This window comes from Myxine glutinosa, chromosome 1 (assembly GCF_964187855.1).
Source record: "Myxine glutinosa chromosome 1, kmMyxGlut1.1, whole genome shotgun sequence".
In the NCBI taxonomy this organism is placed as follows: Eukaryota; Metazoa; Chordata; class Myxini; order Myxiniformes; family Myxinidae; genus Myxine; species Myxine glutinosa.
The window spans coordinates 2772415-2797437 of record NC_136261.1 but is presented as its reverse complement, the minus strand read 5'-3'; the positions used below and the strand labels follow the sequence as shown (position 1 = coordinate 2797437).

The 25023-nt window shown below is 41.2% G+C and overlaps 2 protein-coding genes across 6 annotated transcripts in view; one reads left to right on the top strand and one right to left on the bottom strand.

The window, feature by feature from the left end:
- WBP4 (WW domain binding protein 4) overlaps nt 1-1710 on the bottom strand; it is a 45811-nt gene extending 44101 nt beyond the window's left edge. The window contains exon 1 of the mRNA XM_068106062.2: nt 1364-1710. Within this exon, the coding sequence (XP_067962163.2) occupies nt 1364-1365 (2 nt within the window). The 5' untranslated portion in view covers nt 1366-1710. The remainder of the gene's footprint in view (nt 1-1363) is intronic.
- Nucleotides 1632-25023, top strand: part of MTMR2 (myotubularin related protein 2) — a 67000-nt gene continuing 43608 nt past the window's right edge. The window contains exons 1-6 of one of the 5 annotated variants that reach the window (XM_068106025.1): nt 1632-1715; nt 10782-10857; nt 18317-18408; nt 21111-21215; nt 24078-24173; nt 24597-24680. In XM_068106025.1, coding sequence (XP_067962126.1) covers nt 1701-1715; nt 10782-10857; nt 18317-18408; nt 21111-21215; nt 24078-24173; nt 24597-24680 — 468 coding nt within the window. In that variant the 5' untranslated portion in view covers nt 1632-1700. Of the gene's footprint in view, nt 1790-10781; nt 10858-18316; nt 18409-21110; nt 21216-24077; nt 24174-24596; nt 24681-25023 lie in introns of those variants that run through there. The other 4 variants (XM_078775102.1, XM_068106043.1, XM_068106052.1 and 1 more) reach the window with 4 other exon arrangements.

Sequence of the window (25023 nt, the reverse complement as noted above, 5' to 3'; positions counted from 1 at the left end):
TAGATAAAACGTTAAATTTCCTCACAGGATTAAATAAAACGTTGAATTTCCTCACAGGATTAGATAAAACGTTAAATTTCCTCACAGGATTAGATAAAACGTTAAATTTCCTCACAGGATTAGATAAAACGTTTAATTTCCTCACAGGATTAGATAAAACGTTAAATTTCCTCACAGGATTAAATAAAACTTAAATTTCCTCACAGGATTAGATACAACGTTAAATTTCCTCACAGGATTAAATAAAACTTTAAATTTCCTCACAGGATTAGATAAAACGTTAAATTTCCTCACAGGATTAGATAAAACGTTAAATTTCCTCACAGGATTAGATAAAACGTTAAATTTCCTCACAGGATTAGATAAAACGTTAAATTTCCTCACAGGATTAGATAAAACTTTAAATTTCCTCACAGGGTTAGATAAAACTTTAAATTTCCTCACAGAATTAGATAAAACGTTAAATTTCCTCACAGGATTAGATAAAACGTTAAATTTCCTCACAGGATTAGATAAAACGTTAAATTTCCTCACAGGATTAGATAAAACGTTAAATTTCCTCACAGGATTAGATAAAATGCTAAATTTCCTCACAGGATTAGATAAAACTTTAAATTTCCTCACAGGATTAGATAAAACGTTAAATTTCCTCACAGGATTAGATAAAACGTTAAATTTCCTCACAGGATTAGATAAAACGTTAAATTTCCTCACAGGATTAGATAAAACGTTAAATTTCCTCACAGGATTAGATAAAACTTTAAATTTCCTCACAGGATTAGATAAAACGTTAAATTTCCTCACAGGATTAGATAAAACGTTAAATTTCCTCACAGGATTAGATAAAACGTTAAATTTCCTCACAGGATTAGATAAAACTTTAAATTTCCTCACAGGATTAGATAAAACGTTAAATTTCCTCACAGGATTAGATAAAACGTTAAATTTCCTCACAGGATTAGATAAAACGTTAAATTTCCTCACAGGATTAGATAAAACTTTAAATTTCCTCACAGGGTTAGATAAAACTTTAAATTTCCTCACAGGATTAGATAAAACGTTAAATTTCCTCACAGGATTTATAGATAAAACGCTAAATTTCCTCACAGGATTAGATAAAACGTTAAATTTCCTCACAGGATTAGATAAAACTTTAAATTTCCTCACAGGATTAGATAAAACGTTAAATTTCCTCACAGAATTAAATAAAACTTTAAATTTCCTCACAGAATTAAATAAAACTTTAAATTTCCTCACAGAATTAAATAAAACTTTAAATTTCCTCATAGAATTAAATAAAACTTTAAATTTCCTCACAGAATTAAATAAAAACTTAAAACAACAACCAAGCTAAATGGCTCACATGGCGTGGTAAGTCGCAGGAAAATTAGCGTCGAGGACTGTACGCGAGGACTGTAAGTGTATACGAGGACTGTACGCGCTGACTGTGCAGTGTGGACGCGCCGACTGTACACGAGGACTGTACAGTGTGGACGCGCCGACTGTACACGAGGACACCGAGGATCTTGAGAGGTTGAGCGACGGTCCGAGGCTGGTCTGGCGGAAGCTTTGGGAGGGTCCAGAAGATCTTCCGATCTTCGTTATCCTGCGGTGATGACGCACTTCCTTCGCTTTCCACCAACCCGGAAGTAGAGAGAACGATTTCCGTTTTGTCCATTTCTTTCCAGCGATGAAGTCCGATGTTAATAATGGAGGTAAAATGAAATGGTTTGTTTTGTAAACGCTTGTTGAGAGCACTATAGTCTATACCTGGTACACACAGAACCGTGTAAGTGACACGTAACGTTTGCTTGTTACATATATATATATATATATATATATATATATGTATATACATACAGTACATATATATACTATACAGTTACATATACAGTATATGTATATACATACAGTACATACTACATATACAGTTACATGTACATATATATATACTAACAAACAGCGAGGCTGGCTTTCCTCCCTCTCCTCGTGAATGAGTACCGGTATTTTATGTCTCAGTGGGATGTACTTCAGTAAGTGCTTTGTATGTACAGTACACCATGTACTTGCTTCGTATGTACAGTACACCATGTACGTGCTTCGTATGTACAGTACACCATGTACTTGCTTCGTATGTGCAGTACACCATGTACGTGCTTCGTATGTACAGTACACCATGTACGTGCTTCGTATGTACAGTACACCATGTACGTGCTTCGTATGTACAGTACACCATGTACGTGCTTCGTATGTACAGTACACCATGTACGTGCTTCGTATGTACAGTACACCATGTACGTGCTTCGTATGTACAGTACACCATGTACGTGCACCGCATACGTGTTCCGTGTACGTACAGTGCACCGTGTACGTACAATACACCATGGACGTGCACCGTTTATGTTCACCATGTACGTGCTATTCTCGGGGTCGGACATCCGCGTCTTGCGTGCACGTGCTGAACAATAAAGCAAAACGGTGAGAGCTTTTGTTTGATTTGATACCAAGTCAAAGCGGGTGAGCCGGAGAGAAGAATTCTTTGGCTAAAAGTAAAATCTGTGAATCTCGGCACAGAAGATACAAGAGGAAACCTGTGGGAGCCCAGGTCCGATTATACCTACGTTTGTTCAGCACATTTCATATCGGGTTAGTGATGTCATCGTTTACTTTAGTTTATGGGAGTCATGTAAAATAGAAGCTAAAGAAAATCTAAAAGGTTAAACTATCAATGTGCCCACGAATTTCAACATTGGGATTGTAATGTGATTATTCCTCTAACATGACGACACTTTTAACATGTGATCTGGGCTTATGGCTACATTTAACATGTGATCTGGGCTTATGGCTACATTTAACATGTGATCTGGGCTTATGGCTACATTTAACATGTTATCTGGGCTTATGGCTACATTTAACATGTGATCTGGGCTTATGGCTACATTTAATATGTGATCTGGGCTTATGGCTACATATAACATGTGATCTGGGCTTATGGCTACATTTAACATGTGATCTGGGCTTATGGCTACATATAACATGTGATATGGGCTTATGGCTACATTTAACATGTGATCTGGGCTTATGGCTACATTTAATATGTGATCTGGGCTTATGGCTACATATAACATGTGATCTGGGCTTATGGCTACATTTAACATGTGATATGGGCTTATGGCTACATTTAATATGTGAAATGGGCTTATGGCTACATTTAACATGTGATCTGGGCTTATGGCTACATTTAACGTGATCTGGGCTTATGGCTACATTTAACATGTGATCGGGGCTTATGGCTACATTGAACATGTGATCTGGGCTTATGGCTACATTTAACATGTGTTCTGGGCTTATGGCTACATTTAACATGTGTTCTGGGCTTATGGCTACATTTAACATGTGTTCTGGGCTTATGGCTACATTTAACATGTGTTCTGGGCTTATGGCTACATTTAACATGTGTTCTGGGCTTATGGCTACATTTATCATGTGTTCTGGGCTGATGCCTACAATTTTTTTGTAATTTTTTTCTTGTGTTCAAGATCGAGGCTCGTGTAACAAAAAGACAAACTGACACATAAAACATAAAAATATGATAATGGGAGCAGGCGACAAGATGGAGAGCAGTGACATCGAGAGATCTGTGGGAAGGAGAGGGCTTGGGGCGAGGAGACATGGGAAGGGGGTGGGGGAGATAAAAAAACAAAAACACATGGACACTGCTAGGACTTCCAGGAAAGAAGTCGGTATTTCAAAAAAGTGGATCTGGGGTGAATTAATGGGGTAGAAAAGATCAAGGTTTTGGATGGGGGAAGATAAGAGATGGTGGTGAACAGCTGTTTTAAAGACCTGGAGGGAGGAGTGGGATTGAAGAGAGTGAGGGAGTTTGTTCCAGAGGCAGGAGAAAAGAGGAATTAAGGAGTGAAGGTGAGCAGAGAGTCTTGATTTTGGCAGTTTAACCATAAGTGGGTTGCAGGCAGATCTTGTGCGACCTGTAGGAATATTTGGGGGACAGCACAGAAAGAGCTGGGGGAGCAAGGCCGGAGAGGAGTCGGTAGAAGATAGAAATACCACCAACCTGTGAGTGAAAGGTCCTCGGAGTTAGCACTTATGGCTACATTTAACATGTGATCTCGGCTTATGGCTACACTTAACATGTGATATGGGCTTATGGCTAAATTTAACATGTGATCTAGGCTTATGGCTACACTTAACATGTGATATGGGCTTATGGCGACATTTAACATGTGATCTAGGCTTATGGCTACACTTAACATGTGATGTGGGCTTATGGCTAAATTTAACATGTGATCTAGGCTTATGGCTACACTTAACGTGTTCTGGGCTTATGGTGACATTTAACATGTGTTCTGGGATTATGGCTACATTTAACATGTGTTCTAGGCTTGTGGCGACATTTAACATGCGTTCTGGGATTATGGCTACATTTAACATGTGTTCTGGGCTTATGGCTACATTTAACATGTGATCTGGGCTGATGGCTAAATTTAACATGTGTTCTGGGCTTATGGCTAAATTTAACATGTGTTCTGGGCTTGTGGCGACATTTAACATGCGTTCTGGGATTATGGCTACATTTAACATGTGTTCTGGGCTTATGGCTACATTTAACATGTGATCTGGGCTGATGGCTAAATTTAACAGAAGCCATGCCAAGACGAGGCCAAGGCCAAGCCTAACTTTTTTTTTTAGTCCGATAATCTGACGGACTTTGGGAAGTCGATTTCTAATCTGACATTTGTTACTCTCCCCACCATCACTTACAAAAAATTTACATGCAGCTTTATTTAGGCTAACTTGAGTGACAAGACACTTAACGTTTTATGCGAATCAGCCGAATGCTGGTTGGGACAATAATCAATCCGAATTAACTGCACTTTCACTCAAAATCTGGCCTCACCTGGCCTGTGCCTCACCTGGCAAATGTTCCGTATACTGAGAGGACATTGCAAACAGTTGGATGAACTAAATGTATCAATAACTAAACCAAAATAAAGCGACAGATGAGCAAGTATGTTTCAGAAAGCGAGAGTCGTTGTGCAAAAGGGAACGGCAATAATACATGTGATCATGCATGAAATGGCTTTTGTTTTCTCCTCTGCCAATATGGCGGTCATGTTTCCAAGCAAAATCACGTGACTGACGTCACGCCAAACCCTCCAATGATAGGAGTGTGTGTGTGATCACTGATCATCGAGTGAGATATTTAAATAATCCTTCCTTAGCATGTGTGGTTTCCCTATGATATGAGTGTGTGTGTGATCACTGATCACTGATCATCAAGTGAGATATTTAAATAATCCTTCCTTAGCATGTGTGGTTTCCCTATGATATGAGTGTGTGTGTGATCACTGATCATCAAGTGAGATATTTAAATAATCCTTCCTTAGCATGTGTGGTTTCCCTATGATATGAGTGTGTGTGTGATCACTGATCATCAAGTGAGATATTTAAATAATCCTTCCTTACCATGTGTGGTTTCCCTATGATATGAGTGTGTGTGTGATCACTGATCATCAAGTGAGATATTAAAATAATCCTTCCTTAGCATGTGTGGTTTCCCTATGATATGAGTGTGTGTGTGATCACTGATCATCAAGTGAGATATTTAAATAATCCTTCCTTAGCATGTGTGGTTTCCCTATGATATGAGTGTGTGTGTGATCACTGATCATCAAGTGAGATATTTAAATAATCCTTCCTTAGCATGTGTGGTTTCCCTATGATATGAGTGTGTGTGTGATCACTGATTATGGAGTGAGATATTTAAATAATCCTTCTTTACCATGTGTGGTTTCCCTATGATATGAGTGTGTGTGTGATCACTGATCATGGAGTGAGACATTTAAATAATCCTTCCTTACCATGTGTGGTTTCCCTATGATATGAGTGTGTGTGTGATCACTGATTATGGAGTGAGACATTTAAATAATCCTTCTTTACCATGTGTAGTTTCCCTATGATATGAGTGTGTGTGTGATCACTGATTATGGAGTGAGACATTTAAATAATCCTTCCTTACCATGTGTGGTTTCCCTATGATATGAGTGTGTGTGTGATCACTGATCATCAAGTGAGATATTTAAATAATCCTTCCTTAGCATGTGTGGTTTCCCTATGATATGAGTGTGTGTGTGATCACTGATCATGGAGTGAGATATTTAAATAATCCTTCCTTACCATGTGTGGTTTCCCTATGATATGAGTGTGTGTGTGATCACTGATTATGGAGTGAGATATTTAAATAATCCTTCCTTAGCATGTGTGGTTTCCCTATGATATGAGTGTGTGTGTGATCACTGATTATGGAGTGAGATATTTAAATAATCCTTCCTTCGCATGTGTGGTTTCCCTATGATATGAGTACATGTGTGATCACTGATCATCAAGTGAGATATTTAAATAATCCTTCCTTAGCATGTGTAGTTTCCCTATGATATGAGTGTGTGTGTGATCACTGATCATCAAGTGAGATATTTAAATAATCCTTCCTTCGCATGTGTGGTTTCCCTATGATATGAGTGTGTGTGTGATCACTGATCATCAAGTGAGATATTTAAATAATCCTTCCTTAGCATGTGTAGTTTACCTATGATATGAGTGTGTGTGTGATCACTGATCATCAAGTGAGATATTTAAATAATCCTTCCTTAGCATGTGTGGTTTCCCTATGATATGAGTGTGTGTGTGATCACTGATTATGGAGTGAGATATTTAAATAATCCTTCCTTACCATGTGTAGTTTCCCTATGATATGAGTGTGTGTGTGATCACTGATTATGGAGTGAGATATTTAAATAATCCTTCCTTAGCATGTGTGGTTTCCCTATGATATGAGTGTGTGTGTGATCACTGATCATCAAGTGAGATATTTAAATAATCCTTCCTTAGCATGTGTGGTTTCCCTATGATATGAGTGTGTGTGTGATCACTGATTATGGAGTGAGATATTTAAATAATCCTTCCTTAGCATGTGTGGTTTCCCTATGATATGAGTGTGTGTGTGATCACTGATCATCGAGTGAGATATTTAAATAATCCTTCCTTAGCATGTGTGGTTTCCCTATGATATGAGTGTGTGTGTGATCACTGATCATCAAGTGAGATATTTAAATAATCCTTCTTTACCATGTGTAGTTTCCCTATGATATGAGTGTGTGTGTGATCACTGATCATCAAGTGAGATATTTAAATAATCCTTCCTTAGCATGTGTAGTTTCCCTATGATATGAGTGTGTGTGTGATCACTGATCATCAAGTGAGATATTTAAATAATCCTTCTTTACCATGTGTAGTTTCCCTATGATATGAGTGTGTGTGTGATCACTGATCATCGAGTGAGATATTTAAATAATCCTTCCTTAGCATGTGTGGTTTCCCTATGATATGAGTGTGTGTGTGATCACTGATGATCGAGTGAGATATTTAAATAATCCTTCCTTACCATGTGTAGTTTCCCTATGATATGAGTGTGTGTGTGATCACTGATTATGGAGTGAGATATTTAAATAATCCTTCCTTAGCATGTGTGGTTTCCCTATGATATGAGTGTGTGTGTGATCACTGATCATCGAGTGAGATATTTAAATAATCCTTCCTTAGCATGTGTGGTTTCCCTATGATATGAGTGTGTGTGTGATCACTGATGATCGAGTGAGATATTTAAATAATCCTTCTTTACCATGTGTAGTTTACCTATGATATGAGTGTGTGTGTGATCACTGATTATGGAGTGAGATATTTAAATAATCCTTCTTTACCATGTGTAGTTTACCTATGATATGAGTGTGTGTGTGATCACTGATCATCAAGTGAGATATTTAAATAATCCTTCTTTACCATGTGTAGTTTCCCTATGATATGAGTGTGTGTGTGATCACTGATTATGGAGTGAGATATTTAAATAATCCTTCCTTACCATGTGTAGTTTACCTATGATATGAGTGTGTGTGTGATCACTGATTATGGAGTGAGATATTTAAATAATCCTTCTTTACCATGTGTAGTTTCCCTATGATATGAGTGTGTGTGTGATCACTGATTATGGAGTGAGATATTTAAATAATCCTTCTTTACCATGTGTGGTTTCCCTATGATATGAGTGTGTGTGTGATCACTGATTATGGAGTGAGATATTTAAATAATCCTTCTTTACCATGTGTGGTTTCCCTATGATATGAGTGTGTGTGTGATCACTGATCATGGAGTGAGATATTTAAATAATCCTTCTTTACCATGTGTAGTTTCCCTATGATATGAGTGTGTGTGTGATCACTGATTATGGAGTGAGATATTTAAATAATCCTTCTTTACCATGTGTGGTTTCCCTATGATATGAGTGTGTGTGTGATCACTGATCATCAAGTGAGATATTTAAATAATCCTTCTTTACCATGTGTGGTTTCCCTATGATATGAGTGTGTGTGTGATCACTGATCATCAAGTGAGATATTTAAATAATCCTTCCTTAGCATGTGTAGTTTACCTATGATATGAGTGTGTGTGTGATCACTGATCATGGAGTGAGATATTTAAATAATCCTTCTTTACCATGTGTAGTTTCCCTATGATATGAGTGTGTGTGTGATCACTGATTATGGAGTGAGATATTTAAATAATCCTTCTTTACCATGTGTGGTTTCCCTATGATATGAGTGTGTGTGTGATCACTGATCATCAAGTGAGATATTTAAATAATCCTTCTTTACCATGTGTAGTTTCCCTATGATATGAGTGTGTGTGTGATCACTGATTATGGAGTGAGATATTTAAATAATCCTTCCTTACCATGTGTAGTTTACCTATGATATGAGTGTGTGTGTGATCACTGATTATGGAGTGAGACATTTAAATAATCCTTCCTTAGCATGTGTGGTTTCCCTATGATATGAGTGTGTGTGTGATCACTGATTATGGAGTGAGATATTTAAATAATCCTTCTTTACCATGTGTAGTTTCCCTATGATATGAGTGTGTGTGTGATCACTGATTATGGAGTGAGATATTTAAATAATCCTTCTTTACCATGTGTAGTTTCCCTATGATATGAGTGTGTGTGTGATCACTGATCATCAAGTGAGATATTTAAATAATCCTTCTTTACCATGTGTGGTTTCCCTATGATATGAGTGTGTGTGTGATCACTGATTATGGAGTGAGATATTTAAATAATCCTTCCTTAGCATGTGTGGTTTCCCTATGATATGAGTGTGTGTGTGATCACTGATCACTGATCATCAAGTGAGATATTTAAATAATCCTTCTTTACCATGTGTGGTTTCCCTATGATATGAGTGTGTGTGTGATCACTGATCATCGAGTGAGATATTTAAATAATCCTTCTTTACCATGTGTGGTTTCCCTATGATATGAGTGTGTGTGTGATCACTGATTATGGAGTGAGATATTTAAATAATCCTTCCTTAGCATGTGTGGTTTCCCTATGATATGAGTGTGTGTGTGATCACTGATCACTGATCATCGAGTGAGATATTTAAATAATCCTTCCTTAGCATGTGTGGTTTCCCTATGATATGAGTGTGTGTGTGATCACTGATCATCGAGTGAGATATTTAAATAATCCTTCCTTAGCATGTGTGGTTTCCCTATGATATGAGTGTGTGTGTGATCACTGATCACTGATCATCAAGTGAGATATTTAAATAATCCTTCCTTAGCATGTGTGGTTTCCCTATGATATGAGTGTGTGTGTGATCACTGATCATCAAGTGAGATATTTAAATAATCCTTCCTTAGCATGTGTGGTTTCCCTATGATATGAGTGTGTGTGTGATCACTGATCATCAAGTGAGATATTTAAATAATCCTTCTTTACCATGTGTGGTTTCCCTATGATATGAGTGTGTGTGTGATCACTGATCATCAAGTGAGATATTTAAATAATCCTTCCTTAGCATGTGTAGTTTACCTATGATATGAGTGTGTGTGTGATCACTGATCATCAAGTGAGATATTTAAATAATCCTTCCTTAGCATGTGTAGTTTACCTATGATATGAGTGTGTGTGTGATCACTGATCATCAAGTGAGATATTTAAATAATCCTTCTTTACCATGTGTGGTTTCCCTATGATATGAGTGTGTGTGTGATCACTGATCACTGATCATCAAGTGAGATATTTAAATAATCCTTCCTTAGCATGTGTGGTTTCCCTATGATATGAGTGTGTGTGTGATCACTGATCATCAAGTGAGATATTTAAATAATCCTTCCTTAGCATGTGTGGTTTCCCTATGATATGAGTGTGTGTGTGATCACTGATTATGGAGTGAGATATTTAAATACTCCTTCTTTACCATGTGTAGTTTACCTATGATATGAGTGTGTGTGTGATCACTGATCATCAAGTGAGATATTTAAATAATCCTTCCTTAGCATGTGTGGTTTCCCTATGATATGAGTGTGTGTGTGATCACTGATCATCAAGTGAGATATTTAAATAATCCTTCCTTAGCATGTGTGGTTTCCCTATGATATGAGTGTGTGTGTGATCACTGATCATCAAGTGAGATATTTAAATAATCCTTCTTTACCATGTGTGGTTTCCCTATGATATGAGTGTGTGTGTGATCACTGATTATGGAGTGAGATATTTAAATAATCCTTCTTTACCATGTGTAGTTTACCTATGATATGAGTGTGTGTGTGATCACTGATCATCGAGTGAGACATTTAAATAATTTAATGAGCGATGATCATGCAGGGTTGCGTTTGGGTGATGATATCTCGTGATCTTCCCGCAGGAGCTTGGGGACCAGAATAAGTTTGCTGACATGGAGGAAGTTCATCTTCTTCCTGGAGAGGAAATCACCGCCATCGGTGAGATTGCATTTATCCGCTCTTTCATGCTCTCGACTCTCTCCACATGTTTTACACTCTCTGCCATCTTCATCATCCTCCTCCATATTTCTCACCTGCATTTCTTTGCTGCAGCTGTTAATCAAAACAAACGAACAATGTTCTTTGGATAACACAACAAGGCATTACCTGGACTTTATTTGAAGAACCTTTATTTTATTTTTCAAATCATAACATTGAAATCTCAAAATGCAAAGCCTGTCCACATCCGCTTTGAACCCGAACTGACCTTGACGAAAACAACAGATTTTTTTTAATGTACATTTATTAATCGATGTTCCTCATATTCTCATCATGGAGGTTTGTTGACGATTTGACGACATAACCTCATTTGGTAAATGGGGAAACAGAAACAATTCCAAAATCCGGTCGTCTCGTGCTGATGCGTGGCAGACAGGCCGATGAGGCCGATGAGGCCGATGAGGCCGATGTCTATTCACTGTGACTTTGCTCTCTGACATTTTGACCCGATTGTTAATTATTTTTCTCCATATTCTTATAATAACGGTTTGTTGAAAAGTTCATGACATAAACTCATGAAAATGGTAAAAGGGTTATGCCCTGGACACAAACACATACACGTGTACGTACACACACACACACGTGTACATACACACGCACACACACACACACACACACACACATACACAATTGTACGTACACACACAAACACCTGTACATACACACATACGTGTACGTAAACACACACACACACACACATGTACGTATACACACACATGTACGTATACACACACATGTACGTATACACACACATGTACGTATACACACACATGTACGTACACACACACACACACACACACACACACACACACACACACACACACGTGTACATACACACGCACACACACACACACACACACACACACATACACAATTGTACGTACACACACAAACACCTGTACATACACACATACGTGTACGTAAACACACACACACATGTACGTATACACACACATGTACGTATACACACATGTACGTATACACACACATGTACGTATACACACACATGTACGTATACACACACACATGTACGTACACACACACACACACACACACACACACACACACACACACACACATACACACACACACACACACGTACACGTACACACACACACACACACACACACACACACGTACACGTACACACACACACACACACACACACACACACACGTACACACACACACGCACACACACACACACACACACACACACACACACACTTATGTGTGTACACACACACTTATGTATGTACACACACACTTATGTATGTACACACACTCTTATGTATGTACACACACACACACCCACTTATGTACGTACACACACACTTGTGAATGTACACACACTCTTAAGTATGTACACACACACTTATGTACGTGCACATGCACTCATGTATGTACACACACACACACACACACACACGTGTGTGTATGTGTACATGTGTGTACATGTATCATCTCTCTCGTTAATATTTTGGAAAACCCTCTCTTCCCTTTTGCACACAACTCCACATTGCGGCATACATGTACTCCATCCCTCTGGTAGGCAATGTCTGTATCTGTCCCTCGCTCTCTCTTCCCGCTCCCCTCTCCCCCCCCCCCCCTCCCCATCTTTTACTCTCCTTCTCTTTCCCTTGCTCTTCCTCCCTCTCCCTCTCTCTTTCCTATTTGGTTATCCCCTTGCCGGTTGTGCCTCTTTACTGCCCCGTTACCCCATTGTTAAGTTGACCTTGTTCTTCCATGAGTGTCACTCTTGTAGAGTACAAAAGGTAACCTTGTTCTCCCATGAGCCTCACTCTTGTAGAGTGCAAAAGGTAACCTTGTTCTTCCATAAGCCTCTCATGTAGCATGGAAAAGGTAACCATGTTTTCCCATGAGCATCACTCTTGTAGAGTGCAAAAGGTAACCTTGTTCTTCCATAAGCCTCTCATGTAGCATGGAAAAGGTAACCATGTTTTTCCATGAGCCTCACTCTTGTAGAGTACAAACGGTAACCTTCTTCTTCCATGAGCATCACTCTTGTAGAGTGCAAAAGGTAACCTTGTTCTTCCAAAGGTGTCACTCTTGTAGAGTGCAAAAGGTAACCATGTTCTTCCAATGGCGTCACTCTTGTAGAGTGCAAAAGGTAACCTCGTTTTTCCATGAGCCTCTCTTGTAGAGTGCAAAAGGTAACCTCGTTTTTCCATGAGCCTCACTTGTAGAGTGCAAAAGGTAACCTCGTTTTTCCATGAGCCTCACTCTTGTAGAGTGCAAAAGGTAACCTCGTTTTTCCATGAGCCTCACACTTGTAGAGTGCAAAAGGTAACCTCGTTTTTCCATGAGCCTCACTCTTGTAGAGTGCAAAAGGTAACCTCGTTTTTCCATGAGCCTCACTTGTAGAGTGGAAAAGGTAACCTCGTTTTTCCATGAGCCTCACTCTTGTAGAGTGCAAAAGGTAACCTCGTTTTTCCATGAGCCTCACTCTTGTAGAGTGCAAAAGGTAACCTCGTTTTTCCATGAGCCTCACTCTTGTAGAGTGCAAAAGGTAACCTCGTTTTTCCATGAGCCTCACTCTTGTAGAGTGCAAAAGGTAACCTCGTTTTTCCATGAGCCTCACTTGTAGAGTGGAAAAGGTACTCCTTTCAACACGATCTGGGTAGCCTTGATTTGTGTTAAATTGTGGGGCCTTTCAGTTGGTATAAGTTTTATATTTGATTCTATATTCTCTACCGGTGTTGGGGAAGTTACTTTGTAAAGTCACGAGTTAAGGATAGAAACTACTCCAGCAGTTAGCTACTTTTAAAGTTGCTTTGAAAATGCATCATCAAACTTGATTGGGTTTATGTAAAACTTATGATGGATCAATCATCTGTGGAGGGCAAAAGGTGAAATTGTGTTTACCTTTTCTTGAGAAACCGAATTGGAGTATCACAAAGTTCACACAATGAAAGGAAAGGTAACATGTGACATCACTATGCTTCTGGGTAATGTAGACTTTCAATTAAACTGTAACGTTATGTAACCTCTATGTATATTGTATGTTTGGATGTGTAAATGTTCATGGCGGTTTGGATGTGTAAATGTCCATGTCGGTTCGGATGTGTAAATGTTCATGTCGTTTCGGATGTGTAAATGTTCATGTCGGTTCGAATGTGTAAATGTTCATGTCGGTTCGGGTGTGTAAATGTTCATGTCGTTTCGGATGTGTAAATGTTCATGTCGGTTCGGATGTGTAAATGTTCATGTCGGTTTGAATGTGTAAATGTTCATGTCGGTTCGGATGTGTAAATGTTCATGTCGGTTCGGATGTGTAAATGTTCATGTCGGTTCGGATGTGTAAATGTCCATGTCGGTTCGGATGTGTAAATGTCCATGTCGGTTTGGATGTGTAAATGTTCATGTCGGTTCGAATGTGTAAATGTTCATGTCGGTTTGGATGTGTAAATGTCCATGTCGGTTCGGATGTGTAAATGTTCATGTCGGTTCGGATGTGTAAATGTTCATGTCGTTTCGGATGTGTAAATGTTCATGTCGGTTCGAATGTGTAAATGTTCATGTCGGTTCGGATGTGTAAATGCCCATGTCGGTTCGGATGTGTAAATGTTCATGTCGGTTCGGATGTGTAAATGTCCATGTCGATTCGGATGTGTAAATGTCCATGTCGGTTCGGATGTGTAAATGTTCATGTCGGTTCGGATGTGTAAATGTTCATGTTGTTTCGGATGTGTAAATGTTCATGTCGGTTCGGATGTGTAAATGTTCATGTCGGTTCGGATGTGTAAATGTTCATGTCGGTTCGGATGTGTAAATGTCCATGTCGGTTCGGATGTGTAAATGTCCATGTCGGTTCGGATGTGTAAATGTTCATGTCGGTTCGGATGTGTAAATGTTCATGTTGTTTCGGATGTGTAAATGTTCATGTCGGTTCGGATGTGTAAATGTCCATGTCGGTTCGGATGTGTAAATGTCCATGTCGGTTTGGATGTGTAAATGTTCCTGTTGGTTCGGATGTGTAAATGTTCATGTCGGTTCGGATGTGTAAATGTCCATGTCGGTTCGGATGTGTAAATGTTCATGTCGGTTCGGATGTGTAAATGTTCATGTCGGTTCGGATGTGTAAATGTCCATGTCGGTTCGGATGTGTAAATGTCCATGTCGGTTCGGATGTGTAAATGTTCATGTCGGTTCGGATGTGTAAATGTTCATGTCGGTTCGGATGTATAAATGCCCATGTCGGTTCGGATGTGTAAATGCCCATGTCGGTTCGGATGTGTAAATGCCCATGTCGGTTCGGATGTGCAAATGTCCATGTCGGTTCGGATGTGTAAATGTTCATGTCGGTTCGGATGTGTAAATGTTCATGTCGGTTCGGATGTGTAAATGTGTGAGGAGACCTAAATGAACATGTGGGAAGGAGTATGGATGGTTTTGAGGGAGTTCATGGGGGTTACTGATATGGTGTGAGAAATGGAGAAGGTGAAAGGATTTTGGAGTTTGCTGATGGAGCTGATTTGTGGATTTGTAATACTCAGTTCCAGAAAGAGGATAATAAGCTTGTTACATACACGTCAGGTGGGTCGACGACAACCGTTGACTACCTGATGGTGCGTAGGCGAGATAGGGGGCACCTCCGGGACACAAAGGTGATCCCGGGGGAGGAGGCTGTTTCACAGCACCACTTGGTTGTCTGCGACATAAGGGTGAAAGGTGCGAGGAGAGCTCGGCGGGTGAAGTACCAACCGAGAATGAAGGTGTGGAGGTTGAAAGAGGTGACAGTAAGGGAGGCATTAAAAGAGAGGCTGAGTAGGGTAGAGGATGATGTGGTTGAGCTTGAAAGTGGTTGGATGTCAATGAAAGCTAGTCTGTTGGGAGCCGTTGGTGAGGTATGTGGATGGATAAAAGGACCACCGAGGCACTCGGAAACATGGTGGTGGGATGATGAAGTTGGAAAGAGGATTGACGAGAAGAGGAAGAAGTTCAAGGAGTGGCAGAAGGCGAAGGGTACGGGAGCAGAAACAGCAGAGCATGAAAGTTATAAGGCAGCCAAGAAGGCTGCAAAGAAAGAGGTAGCAAAGGCGCAGGAGGCATGCAGGAAAATGTTCGGAGAACGCTTGAATTCGGAAGAGGGTCAGAGAACAGTATTCAGGATTGCAAAGCAGATAGCGAAAGAGAGGTGTGATGTGATGAGGGTGAGTTGCTTGAAGGATGAAGTGGGACAAATCGTTGTCGACCCAGATGGAATTAAAGGAAGATGGAAAAGATATATGGAAATGCTGTTGAATACAGAGAATGAATGGGATGGCAACATAGAGAGTTACCCAGTTTTAGGACCGGCAGAGAAGATAACTGAGAAGGAAGTTGAGGAAGCGATAAAAGCAATGAAGAGTAGAAAAGCGGGATGGCCGACGGGAGTTGTGGGAGATATGTTGAAGGCAGCAGGAAGTTGGGGTGTGAAGAGAATGACAGAGATCTGTAATCTGGCGGTGAAAGAAGGCCGCATTCCAGTGGATTGGGAACTGAGTACCCTCGTCCCTCTATACAAGGGGAAAGGTGACCCTCTGGAGTGTGGCTCGTACCGAGCGATAAAGTTATTGGAGCATGGAATGAAGGTATTGGAAAGGGTGTTGGAGAGGCGGATAAGGAAGAAAGTGAAGATCGACGAAATGCAGTTTGGATTTATGCCAGGAAGAGGAACGACAGACGCGCTTTTTATTGTGAGGCAGTTGCAGGAGAAGTACATGGAGAAGAGGAAGAAGTTGTTTTTTGGGTTTGTTGGTCTGGAGAAAGCATTCGATAGGGTTCCACGCAAAGTATTGACATGGGCAATGAGGAAGTTAGGAGTGGAGGAATGGTTGATCAGAGTAGTGATGGCAATGTACAAAAGAGCGCGCACAGCTGTAAGGACGAAGGACGGGAACAGTGGTGAGTTTGAGGTGAAGGTGGGAGTGCATCAGGGGTCGGTACTAAGTCCACTACTATTTGTAGCTGTGATGGAGGTGCTGGCTCAGAACGTAAAGGAGGGTTTACCGTGGGAGTTATTGTACGCAGATGATCTGGTGTTGATTGCGGAAAGTATGGATGGACTGAAGGAAAAGATGAACAAGTGGAAGGAATGTATGGAGACAAAAGGTCTGAAGGTGAATATCGGAAAGACGAAGGTGATGGCAAGTGGTAAAGCATGTGGTGAGGTGGAAAGAACTGGGAAGTGGCCCTGTGCTGTGTGCAGGAAGGGTGTCGGAGTGAACTCCATTCAATGTACAATGTGCGCTGAGTGGGTTCATCAAAAATGTAGTGGTCTGAGAGGGTCATTAACCAGTGTGGCAGCTACATTCAAATGTAAGGTGTGCACAGAGGGAGCTGCAGATGGAGGAAATGTTGAGTTGGATCTTGGAGATGGCATGAAGCTGGAAGGTGTGAAAACATTTTGCTACCTCGGAGACATGCTGAATGGAGAAGGTGGATCAGACTCGGCAACGGTTGCTGGAGTGAGATGTGCACGGAAGAAGTTTCGGGAACTGAGTGGCGTGCTGATGAGGAGGGGAGTGTTCGTTGAAGCTGAAGGGAAAGGTGTATGCTGCATGTGTGAGAAGTGTTATGATTTATGGGAGCGAGACATGGGTAATGAACGTAGAGCAGCAACAAAGGTTGGAAAGGGTGGAAATGCAAATGGTTCGATGGATGTGCGGAGTATCGTTGAGAGAGAGGAAGACAAATGATGAATTGCGAAAAATGATGGGAATAGAGCCTGTGATTGATGTTGTGAAGAGGAACAGGTTGAGATGGTTTCGTCATGTGTTGAGGAAAGATGAAAGTGACTGGTTGAGAAGAGTGATGGAAATGAATGTAGAAGGAAGTAGAGGACGGGGAAGACCGAGAAAGACTTGGCTAAAGGTGGTGGAAGAAGAAATGTGGGCAAGGGGGTTAACAAGGAGAGATGCAGAAAATAGGGCAAGATGGAGAAGATTGTCATGGGGACCGCAAGGCTAACCCCCCTCTAGCAGGGAAAATGGCCTTAAAATGCATGTTGTTGTTTTTGTTGTTGGTTCAGATGTGTAAATGTCCATGTCGGTTCGGATGTGTAAATGTCCATGTCGGTTTGGATGTGTAAATGTTCCTGTTGGTTCGGATGTGTAAATGTTCATGTCGGTTCGGATGTGTAAATGTCCATGTCGGTTCGGATGTGTAAATGTCCATGTCGGTTCGGATGTGTAAATGTCCATGTCGGTTCGAATGTGTAAATGTCCATGTCGGTTCGGATGTGTAAATGTCCATGTCGGTTCGGATGTGTAAATGTCCATGTCGGTTTGGATGTGTAAATGTTCATGTTGGTTCGGATGTGTAAATGTATGGTTCGGAGCCTTCGTGAATGAAACCTCGTTGAGCGTACTCTTTTTCTCTCGACGTTCTGCCGACAGAGAAAGAAGTGACCTACCTGTGTCCGGTGGCAGGAGCTGTGAGAGGACCTTTAACGATCACAAACTACAAACTCTTCTTTAAAAGCCACGATGTAAGCGTTCTGCTTTGTTTGAGAGTTGTGGAGAGAAAAATTGCATTTATTTAATGGTGTTTCTACACCCACAGTGGTGTTTGTAATGGCAAACATGGATTTGTCCCCCCATTGGAGGAAGACCCTCTCGTGAGCAGGCCGTTCGTGCTCCTATGGTTGGCAGCAATTGCCCCGGAAGCATTGACGGAAAGAGAGTGGCATTCATATGTGTGGGAAAATTGCATGCTTGGGAAAATTGCATGCCCAGATAGCTCAGATGGCAGAGCACTGGTACAGTTCACCAGAGGACCTGGGTTCGATTCCTGGTCTGGGCATGTAATTTTCCCACATATATAAATAATTAGTTATAATCCTGTTCATTTATTTATTTACATTTTATAAAAACACAATAAAATTAACGGTGCTCATAATGAAAAAACAAAAAAGGCTTATCCTTGGCTTTTCCCTCGCAGGAGTCATAATCCACCATTTGTTTCCGCCTGCTCAAAAATGCCTTGCCTTGGAACCACGATGTACTCTCATGGACTAATTAAAGCATATAATGCAAATTTAACTTCAGATTTGAGGATTGGAGCATGTGGACTATTAGTGTCGAAATCTGGAGTGGAATCTAAAAATTATAAGAATAACATTGAAGCGTATTTACTTATTTACTTTAAGCAAACAAGGCTGTGATCCTTCCTTCTCCATGTTTACACAAGAAAATGTGAAATTGCCAGAGCATTAAACGTTACTTTTTCTACTGTTTGGAGAATTATATTGAGTGAAGAAAAGATTAGCAATGTGCTGAAAGTACAACTTCTTTGAGTGTAGCAAAAATAATTAACCAGCAGGATCGCCACTCAATGTTTTGTGTTGGTCCCGCTCAGTGTTTTGTATTGGTCTGAGCCCAATGTTTTGTGTAAGTCTCTATCTCTTTGCTGATGACTCCACTCTCTGCCGCTCCATATCTCAACCTTCAGATCAGCAGGCAACAGCCTCCTCACTCTCTGCAGACCTGGACAAAATCACAAACTGGCCAAACAAGTGGAACATGTCTTTCAATCCTGAAAAATCTCACACTCTCACTTTGTCTCTCCGAAAAGACCGTTTAGACAACCCTCCAATATACTGTTGCGGATTCGGAGTACGGCACTCCCGTTACCAAGGGGGGGTTCATCCCCTTGTCTTTTAAGCTGGCCGTCTCCGATCCTGGAAACTATAACGCTCCTTTGCGGGGTTGAGATTGGCCAGGGTGATTGGTCAAGATGGACTCCCAAATACCCTGCTTTACCAATCTCTCCGCAAAGCAGGGAGATAATTTTTGCTCGAACCACGGACAGATGGAAATTGCCGAGCGGTTTAGCAATCCGCAATTCGAGCCGTTAGCAAATCGGCGATTCAAGACTAACCCGATTCTGAGCGGTTCTAATCGTGCCACAGGTACTCAATGGGGAAATCACGAAAGCGATCGGATGGAGAGGAAACCAGAGTAGGAAGAACAAATATGATTTATTAATTACACTAAAAGAGGAAACGAAAGAAGGGCATGTACAATAAGAAGAAGAAGCAGCAGACACAGGGCAATCTTATACACTCTTAATTAACACGCCCAGGACAATACAGACAGACTCACACGAAAGGGGAATAGCAGGAAGGAGGAGAAGGTCCAGGCAGATGGCAGGGGAGGAAGGTCCGGGCCGATGGTTCAGTCGTTGAGGTCCGGCTCCAGGTTCACGCTCCACTCCGGTCCACGCTTTGGTTCGCGGCGAAACCCGGCAGGCAATGCGGTTAGTATTGCCGCGGTAGCGGACCGACTCTCTCACCGTCTCTTGCTCCCGTCTCCCCGTCTCATCTCTTGGTGTTCGACTCTTCAAGTAGTCCCACGCGAACGCTTTTATTACACGCTCGCGTATCAAGCCGCATGCCTTTTTGGTCCGCCTACCGGTGAACACGCCTCGGCCCTGATTGGTCGCGAGGGTTCACCAGCTCCTCCCTTCGTGACATGTTGATGGGGCCACGCCTTCGTTCCTGGCACTCCTCCCCCTTCTTCTCCAACTCGGCCGCGTGATCAATGGCGTTTGGAGCGAGCGCTGCGGCTGACAGAGACGCACAATATAATTTGGAGGGAGGCTACGCCGCAAAATGAATATGGTTTGAAAAGGGGCCTAGGTTATTTTATTAATGCAACGCAGAGTCAAACTATTGGAAACAGAGCCTTACCTGAAACACATAACTAACGAAGAAGGTCCTATGGTGTCCGACGTCAATAACTGAAGTCAATAACTGAAGAAGGTCCTATGGTGTCCTACATGTTGCAAAATGGACTAGCTAGGGTGCGACTTTTGACCTTTGGAAGATGGGGATATTTTCAGGGAATTATTTACAAGGCTTATTATTTTACAAAGTGAAGGTTCTAAAAACCGTAACAATACTTTCTGAACAATACTCTTGAAGAAGTTCTGTCACTCAAGCTTTTGGGTCTCACAATCTGCCATGATCTTTCTTGGGAAAACATATATACTAAGATGTCAAGACACTTTTTGAATAAGTAAAGATGTAAGTAAAGATGAATGTTGGGAAGACGTTGACTCGTCCATTAACTTTTGGTGCGCATCAATTGCATGATGAGGCGAATATGTAATGGGCATAAGTTAATGTTTATCGACACACTTTGTATGATTTACCTCTCATATTCATTTTGATGTTTGCATCCTTGACAGTTGCCCCCTGTCATCCTTGGCGTGCCCCTGTGCACCATCAGCCGTATAGATAAAGCACCTGGGGGGCGACTGGATGGAACATGCCGGCTCGATATCACGTGTAAGGTACAGAGCATACTCGTGTCACTAGCTAATACCGCCCTCACCCCCCCCCCCCCCCCCCCCAATCTGTTCTTTAAGGGTGTAGTACTGGTGAACAGGTGATTTTTATTTTTTATTTTTTTATAAGCTGAACAGTTTCCTTATAGTCTTATAAACAAGAATCATGCTATTAGAGGTCATAGAAGTACCCCTAATTATTGAAAAATTCAAATTTCAATTCAATTCAATATAATATTTTGCATGAGATTTGTTATAACTTTAATTTGCATCATTCTTTTGGGCTGAAATTTGGACAGGATATTCAGAATATCACTTCCTTTAAAATGATGAAGGCTTTTGTTTATAGGGGTAGCCATTGTGGATTTATTGAAGGACAACCAAGTTTTATCTGGTAATTGGCATAATTAGCTAATTAGTGAACATTTGACATAATTTCACAAAATCCTCTCATCAGGTAGTAGAGTAACATGTATAATACATGTACCAAGTTTTGTGTGAAAAGAATGATAGGTGACATCGAAGATAGAAGTAGAAATGTGTTCTTTGTTTTTCCTTGTTTTTTATTGACGGTCTAATTTATGCAAATTATATGCATGTAATATGACAAAGAAGCGTTGAAACTGGTCTGAGTTAAAGCCAAGATTATATCTTTCAAGAAAAACTGAAAATTAGATATTAACTTGACTTTGTTTTTGTGTAAAGGCCTCTCAAAGGTACCTATGTAGTTTTCTCAATTTTTCACCAGTACTACACCTTTAACTCTTGTGTGTGTTACACCAATAATCTTCTCATTGGTCAAGGTTTGGAGCTCAAACCAATCAGGATTCCATTGTTAGTGCAGTTCATTACCTCCGCCACCGAAGGTTGATGGAGGTTATGTGTCTGTTTGTCTGCTTGTGAACGGATATCTCAAAAGTTATATATTTGGACTAAACTTGGTGGACAGGTTGTGTGTGTAAACAAGGCCGATATTAGATTTTGGTGAAGACCCGGATCCGGATTTGGATTGGAGAATTTTTAAAGTGATTCTTCACCTTTGAGTGATAGGGCTAAAACTGATATCTAGCATGTTATCTCAAAAAGGTTGTGGACGGATTCAGACTAAACTTGGTGGACAGGTTGGGTGTGTAAACAAGGCCGAAATTATTAGATTTTGTTACGATCAGGATCTGGATCTGGATCTGGATAAGATAATTTTTAAAGTGATTCTTCACCATTGAGTGATAGGGCAAAAACAATATATAGCATGATATCTCAAAAGGGTTGTATACAGATTCAGACTAAACTTGGCGGATGAGTTGGTTAGGCAACAAGAACAAGCCGAGTCTACACTACATGGCCAAAAGTATGCGGACACCCCTTCTAATTCGTGGATTCAGCTGTTTCAGCCACACCCATTGCTGACAGGTATATATAATGAAGCACACAACCACGCAATCTCCATAGACAAACATTAGCGGTAGAATGAGCCGTACTGAAGAGCTCAGTGACTTTGAACGTGTCATCGTCATAGGATGCCACCTTTCTAACAAGTCAGTTCATCAAATTTCTGCCTTGCTAGAGCTGCCCCGGTCAACTGCAAGTGCTGTTATTGTGAAGTGGAAACGTCTAGGAGCAGCAACACCTCAGCTGCAAATTGGTAGGCCACACAAGCTCACAGAACCGGACCACCGAGTGCTGAAGCTCATAGCGCATAAAAATCGTCTTATCGGTGGCAACACTCACGACCGAGTTCCAAACTGCCTCTGGAAGCAACGTCAGCACAACTTTTTGTCAGGAGCTTCATGAAATGGGTTTCCATGGCCGAGCAGCTGCACACAAGCCTAAGATCACCATTCACAATGCCAAGCGTCGGCTGGAGTGGTGTAAAGCTCGCCGCCGTTGGACTCTGGAGCAGTGGAAATGTGTTCTCTGGAGTGATTAATTATGCTTCACCATCTGGCAATCCGACGGACGAATCTGGGTTTGGCGGATGCCAGAAGAACGCTACCTGCCCGAATGCATAGTGCCAACTGTAAAGTTTGGTGGAGGAGGAATAATGGTCCTTGGCTGTTTTTCATGGTTCCGGCTAGGCCCCTTGGTTCCAGTGAAGGGAAATCTTAACGCTACAGCATACAATGATATTCTAGACAATTGTGTGCTTCCAACTTTGGGGCAACAGTTTGGGGAAGGCCCTTTCCTGTTTCAGCATGACAATGCCCCCATGCACAAAGCGAAGTCGATACAGAAATGGTTTGTCGAGATCGGTGTGGAAGAACTTGACTGGCCTACACAGAGCCCTGACCACAACCCCATTAAACACCTTTGGGATGAATTGGAATGCCGACTGCGAGCCAGGCCTAATCACCCAGCATCAGTGCCCGACCTCATTAATGCTCTTGTGGCTGAATGGAAGCAAATCCCCACAGCAATGTTCCAACATCTAGTGGAAAGCCTTCCCAGAAGAGTGGAGGCTGTTATAGCAGCGAAGGGGGGAACCAACTCCATATTAATGCCCATGATTTTGGAATGACGTGTGATGTTCGGGTGTCCACATACTTTTGGTCATGTAGTGTATGTTGGTTGATGTGCAGATCCAGATCCACCCTATCAGTGGATTTCAAAATTTAAACTGTTGAGGCTGGCACTCGGTAGGTGTGCTCTCTACCGAGTGCCGTTCTAGTTGCTGTTGTATTTCAGTCATTGGTAGAGATATTTTACCCCTTGGGGTTGAGGAGGAATGAGTATGAGGGACAGGGCTTGGTTGTTCAGGAAACAACATGTGAGAATGAGGAAGGTGACATTTTTTGAGTAATATATTCAAAGAGTATTAAACAATGGAAAGAATCAAATAGACTGAAATTCCCTCTTCCTTTCTACCATCAGGACATGCGGAACCTGCAATTTGCTTTCAGTGAAGAAGAAAACGGCTCTTTATTTGCAACTCTATCTTACTACGCATTCCCTCTCTCCAATAATCTGGTAAAGTATTCCATACAGGCCTGTTTGTACCTGTTTCTAAATGGATGAATCCTCTCATTTTGGGCAGTTTGTCCGGTTTTGGTAGTCGTCATCTCATTGTCCCTTTGTCCTTCAAACAGGTTATTCACACATATTGTTTCCTTGTAATATGACAGAGGATGGTGGGTAATATAGGAATTATGTCGTGGAGGGAAACGGACATTCGTGGTATGGGGATTTGTCATGGGATAGTACATGGTAGAGGGGTAGCGGGATGGGTGTGTGTGCCACATGCTACAGACAAACCACTATCAATAAAAATACTGTGAACAAATCCCAGATTCCTATGTGTAAGGAATATTGGTTCCCTTCATGGAAGGTCAGTCACATTGGTCATCCACCGATTTCGCTCTTTATGATACATTTGTGCCATTTTTCTTTTAGCCCCTCTTTGCTTTCAAATTTCGGAGTTTATTCCCAGAAGATGGGTGGAAGGCTCATGATGCAGTTGCTGAATACAGACACATGGTAAGAAGTGATTGCCATCGTCTATGGAGAATCTTAGTTTTAGGAAAGAACGTGCTTATGGTGAAACACAGTTACGTACATGATATGTAACCTGCGGGGGTTCCCCCCTTCATGTTCAGACCCCAGAGTTTGTGCCCTTTCATGTTTAGACCCCAGAGTTTGTGCCCCTTCATGTTTAGACCCCAGAGTTTGTGCCCTTTCATGTTTAGACCCCAGAGTGTGTGCCCCTTCATGTTTAGACCCCAGAGTGTGTGCCCTTTCATGTTTAGACCCCAGAGTGTGTGCCCCTTCATGTTTAGACCCCAGAGTTTGTGCCCCTTCATGTTTAGACCCCAGAGTTTGT